Here is a 5,585-nt window from a genome sequence, read left to right on the forward strand (position 1 = left end):
ATGGAAAACAGCGTTAGGCTTAACTTTAGACTATTTGAGTTTTTAGATAATTTTACTCGAATTGTTATTTAATAATGTTTTCTATAATAAAAAAAATAATTTTTGAATGAAGGTTGCGGGTTAAGGGCAATCGATGTATTGAAATAAAGAACCATTCAACTATAGACTCAAAAGTAACTGTTAGATACATGGTTGTTTCAACAAAATCGGTTAGATATATTGGTTGGATCGAGAATCGGTTTAGATTCTGATTCGGAGAGAGACATCAGATTGATTTATTTGTAAATTGGTATGGATCGATTTAAGTTAAGTTAAAAAATTGCTTGAGCCATTTTTAAAATATTTTTGGGATTTTTAATGATTTATTTAATTGAACCGATGAATCAACGACTCGACCAATTTAATTATCGGTCTAGTTTGAAAACCTTAATTAGATAGAGTATAAAAAATTTAAAAAAAATTCAATTGATTCATATAATTACTTTTACGAATTCGAACTTTATAAACAATATGATTCACCAAATGAACTTACTAGTACTTACAACTTTGGTAGAGATCGAATATGTTCGGGTTAGCCCAAAACCTCTTTGACGACTTCCTAGATGCTTACTCTGTTTGCAATCAACATTATCCCCATCAAACTCTAAAACTTGACATGTTTCTCACTTTCCATATTAAACACCACCACCAACCAAAATAAAACTTCCATCCAATTTTGATTCTCCGTTTTCGTCATTTACGAAATTCGATAACTTTTTTCAAAGAAATTGAGGAATAAATTTGTTGAATTTTTAAATTTAAGATCAAATTTATACAATGTGTAAACATTGAAAAACTGAACTTGCTATTAGGTCAATAAAAAAAAGACTCATATCAGCTTTCTGTTAAGAATTTAATTATGGGTGACTAAAATTCTAAATTTTGAAAACGTTGGTAATGAAATTGAAAGTTTTTTGAAGTTAGGTGATCAACATAGAACCTATGCAAAAGTTTGGTTACCATCCAGGTAGTTTACCCAAAAAAATAAAAAATAACACGAACCAAAACATTACAAGACAAGACAAGATGCCATGTGGAACTGCCCGTGGGATCCAAAACGCCATGTGAGATAGCGAAACATGCGGATTGCAGATAGGCAATGCACCAATCAGAATCCCAACCCTGTCCACGTGTCGTCCACCCAAATCACGCATCCAACCCTAGCATCAAAACCAATTACAAAGAGAGCCATGCACCCAACGTAAGGATAGGATTTTGTTGTAGCATTCGAGCGGCCACAAATCCGACTCCGACCCACCCAAAGTAGCTTGATTTTATTTGATATATGGCCGCCTCCGCCGCATCATCCTCCATGGCGGCCACCGCCATTTTGGTTCCACGTGTCCACACTGCCGCTAGGATCACCCACTGCTCTGCCTTGCCGTCTCTCCCTCCTCGCGTTTCCAGCGCTTCTTTTTCCTCTTCCGTTAAGCTAAGTCCAGGTACAGCTCTTATACATGGCCTTTTTAACACTCACTTCCAACATCACCTGCGAAATGTAATCACTAGTTCCAAGATTTCTTTTCTTATTGGTTAACTTCAAATTTTGGAAAATAACTGTGGCGATCAGAAAATTTTTGAATGAATATTGTATTTTTTTGATGATAGTAAAAATGTAATTTTATCATTTTAATAATTTATATTTTTATAATTTTTAAAGGATTAAATCAAAATTTTATGGTTTTGTTGAGTGAAAATGCAATTTTATCATTATAAATTTAAAATTCAGAGTCCCTATGCATATGCAGGTTCTTAATTATGGGTTAGGATGATTTAATCTATGTCCATTTTTTGGCATCTAAAACAGAATCCCGGAGGTTTTCTCAGCTGCTGACAAAAGCCTCAGAAGAGACCGCTGTCGATGCTGGGGAGTTTTTCACTGACTTGAAGGAAAAGGTGAGGACATTGTCTTATACTATTATGTCTGGTAGATGATGGAGCTGTCTGCAACTGACATGGTTTCCTTCCCTTGTTTTTATTAGTGGGATAAAGTTGAGAACAAGTCCACAGTTATTCTTTATGGTGGTGGGGCAATCGTTGCTGTTTGGTTATCATCTATTTTTGTTGGTGCTCTCAACTCAGTCCCCTTGGTAATTCAACTCTCAACACTACACTTTCGGCTATCTGTATTCGTAATTAGATTGGCTAACAACACATCTTCCCTTTCGATTAAATCACTGATCCAAAACGAAATGATTTTCTGTGTTTTACCAGCTTCCAAAGATAATGGAGTTGGTTGGACTTGGATATACAGGATGGTTTGTCTACAGATACCTTCTTTTCAAGGTAGGATTTATTAAACTGTGTAGCCCCATCAATCTTAGTACTGGCTAATGTTATCCTCTTTCAGTGCTTATGTTATAGATGGTATTTAACTTAAAAACAATGGCTTCACTTACAAATTATTAATGTTTTTAAGACTAGTTAGGGTAAATAAATCATATGTACGCATTCCGCGCTAATCATAAGAACCATGTGTTAACAACTAAGCTTATTTCCTCAGTCAAGCAGGAAGGAACTAGCTACGGATATTGAGTCACTGAAGAAGAAGATTGCTGAAACTGAATAGATGCACACAAAGATTGGCATGCCCATGCCTTCATTTTGTTTTTGGTCCCTTTGTACCCTGTAAAACAGACATGTGTATCATATCATGTAATCGTAGGATTGCCTTGTATATGTAATCCATGCCAAACTTTTTGTTTGCCCTGTTCTTAGAGTGATACTAGTCCATTTTTATGTGTATGGTCATGGGGGTACAATTTCCATCCCTCTCTCTATAAATGCATTTTTAATGTGTAGGAAGTATAGCTTGTTTCTTCCATTGAAATTGTAGAAACCATTTTTTTGAAAAACAAAAAATTTAGGTTGTCGACTTTAAAAAAATGAAAATTGGGAGTCGCCACCAATCTTTTATTAAGGTGTGATTGAATTACCTAAAAAAACGGCTTTGGTCTACGAGTTTTAGAAAAACGGATCCGGGAGTCAGTTACGTTCGAGGAAGGATTAGCACCCTCGTAACGCCCAAAAATTGGTACCTAGTTAATTAATTAATGTCTTAATGTCGAAAATTTGAAAAATATAATCCTTAGCAAAAACTCTTAAACGTTACGTATTAAGACCCTTATCATTTCAGAGAAAGAAAATGCCACACCCAATGCGTTAGGGCACGACATTCTAATTTCCTCAAAAATGAATTAGCTCAGAATACTTGCGTAATAAAAATTTAAAAGAATATCCATTTATTCAAGATTTAAGAAATTGCGGCCCAATACGTTAGGGCACAATTCCTCCAAAATCCCAAACTCGAAATATTTCCTTTATTATTTTTTAGAAAAAATCTTCATTTCGAGAAATCAATGCGTCACATCCAATATGTTAGGACACAACGTGTTGAATTCCCAATAATGAGTTCTTATTTTTTTGATTAAAGAGAAATGCTCGATTGTTAGATTTAATGAAGAAAATCGGAACCCAATACGTTAGGGCTCAATTTCCTTGAAAATCCTAAATACAAGCATTATCTCAATTTTAAAAATTTTGAAATCGAGTGAAAAATGATGTGATGCTACATTAAATATACAATGCAATAATAAATATTACGATGGCATAGAAATAATATGAATAAATGAATAAACAAAATCGATAACAATAATCCATGACATGCAAAATATTAAATGTAAACTCAATTATATAACGAAAGGAAGAAAGCCAACCAAATAAATGAAGAAAAGAATATATATAATATGAACATAGAAATTATGAAGATTAAAATATACATATGATTTACAAATAAATTTTTGGGTTATGGAACGTGTATATATATATGCAATACATAATATTTATGAATATAAAGAAAAATAGATAAACATATATAGATTATAAAATAGGTATTTAAAAATATATATATTTGAGCCCCTTTTTTTTAAAAGAATAAATATCCATATGGATATAAACAAAACATTTATTAAAAATATATTTACATATGTACATATAAAAAATAATGATAATAATAATTACATTATAGAAAATATACATATATATAGGAAGATAAATGGATACATAAAAAGTATATATATATAAATATTAAATAATAATTACAATATTAAAAAATAAATATACGTACATATAAAAATATTTGTTTTAAATAAATAAATAAATAAATAAAAACAAAAAATATATATAAATAAAAACTAATTAAAAAATAAAAGAAATAATTACATTATGGAAGTTAATTAATTTAAAAAAAAAGAAAAAAAACTAAATTGAACTGAATATGAAAAATCTGGGGGGAAATCTTCAAATAAATAAAACTCAAAGGATTAAATTGAACAAGTGAATAACTCATAGGGCTCGAATGAGAAAATATCTCATAGGGCTCGAATAACTCATAGCTAATTCTAAAAAGATAAAAAAAACTAATTGTAAAACATTAAAAAGGTGCGAATAACTCATAGGGCTCGAATGAGAAAATATCTCCATCCTTTGAAACGCGTCACTTTATTAGGGCTAAATAAAATAAATAAATAAAATTCGCAGCGGTATCACCTTCTTCCTTTTTTAAAATCGTAAATAAGTAAAAAATAATCGAAAAAGAAAAAAAAGAAAACAGTAAGCCACATTTAAAAAACTGCCAATCGTTCTCCCTTTTTTTTTTTATTCCCTCTTTTCCTTTTTCTTTTTACAATGAAGGGAGAGGCCTCTATTTATAGTTGAGCCTCCCCAAATCCAACGGTACAGATCAATTACATCAACGGCTAAGATTAAAGGGTATCTACAAATTAAATCTCTAAGATTACAAAATCATATCTTCCAAGATTACATATCATATCTAAGATTGCATATCCTCGAAGATTATGTTTCCATATGTGAGCCCGGGCTAAAATTGGGTATTACAGCTGCCCCTCTTTACTCGTTGTCGTGTAACAGGAACGGAGCAAAGACTTTAGAAATGGCCAATTTTTGCCCAGTCACGCTGGATCTTGGTGCTCTTCTTCTTCAAGCAGCCATATTCATCTTACTGCATCTTCAAAGGTATAGGAATTGATGTCTCGATCCACTCCACCGTAACATCGGAGAGATAGGATTGGTGACTCGTAACTTTTAATCTGCTTAACTGTAATTTCAGAGAGATAAAATCCATCACTCTAATCCACTCCACTACAACTTAGGGAGACAGGATTTGTTTATTTAGTATGCCCCACTGCAATTTCAATGGGATAAGGCTTGCTTTCTTGAGTCTGCTCCACTGCAACTTCAGGGAGATAAGACTCGATGTGATCTACTCTACTGCAACTTCAGAGAGAAGATCTGTGGTTTTAATCCGCTCCACTGCAACTTCAGGGAGACAGGATTTGTTTATTTAGTATGCCCCACTGCAACTTCAGAGAGATAAGATTCGTCATCTTCAGTTTGCCCCACTGCAACTTCAGGAGGATAAAACTTGATTACTTAGTCTGCTCCACTGCAACTTCAGGGAGATAAGACTAGATGCGATTTGCTCTTTGCAACTTCAGAGAGATAAGATCTAAGGTTTTAATCCACTT

General features: G+C 32.7%; 1 protein-coding gene across 1 annotated transcript; it reads left to right on the forward strand.

The window, feature by feature from the left end:
* The first annotated feature begins 1,134 nt into the window (after positions 1-1,134).
* On the forward strand, positions 1,135-2,743 carry LOC107954513 (protein CURVATURE THYLAKOID 1A, chloroplastic). The gene is made up of 5 exons (XM_016890098.2): positions 1,135-1,481; positions 1,847-1,935; positions 2,022-2,129; positions 2,254-2,325; positions 2,543-2,743. The coding sequence occupies exons 1-5, from the start codon at positions 1,325-1,327 to the stop codon at positions 2,606-2,608; spliced, it is 492 nt and encodes a 163-aa protein (XP_016745587.1). The 5' UTR covers positions 1,135-1,324; the 3' UTR covers positions 2,609-2,743.
* Positions 2,744-5,585: the final 2,842 nt, after the last annotated feature.

Source organism: Gossypium hirsutum, chromosome D07 (genome assembly GCF_007990345.1).
Source record: "Gossypium hirsutum isolate 1008001.06 chromosome D07, Gossypium_hirsutum_v2.1, whole genome shotgun sequence".
Taxonomy (NCBI): domain Eukaryota; kingdom Viridiplantae; phylum Streptophyta; class Magnoliopsida; order Malvales; family Malvaceae; genus Gossypium; species Gossypium hirsutum.

Bases quoted from the DNA above. Each gene is read 5' to 3' on its own strand.
- LOC107954513 (XM_016890098.2), top strand. From the start codon at position 1,325: ATGGCCGCCTCCGCCGCATCATCCTCCATGGCGGCCACCGCCATTTTG. The intron at 1,482-1,846 runs GTACAGCTCTTA...CATCTAAAACAG, and splicing joins TTCCGTTAAGCTAAGTCCAG to AATCCCGGAGGTTTTCTCAG. The intron at 2,130-2,253 runs GTAATTCAACTC...GTGTTTTACCAG, and splicing joins CTCTCAACTCAGTCCCCTTG to CTTCCAAAGATAATGGAGTT.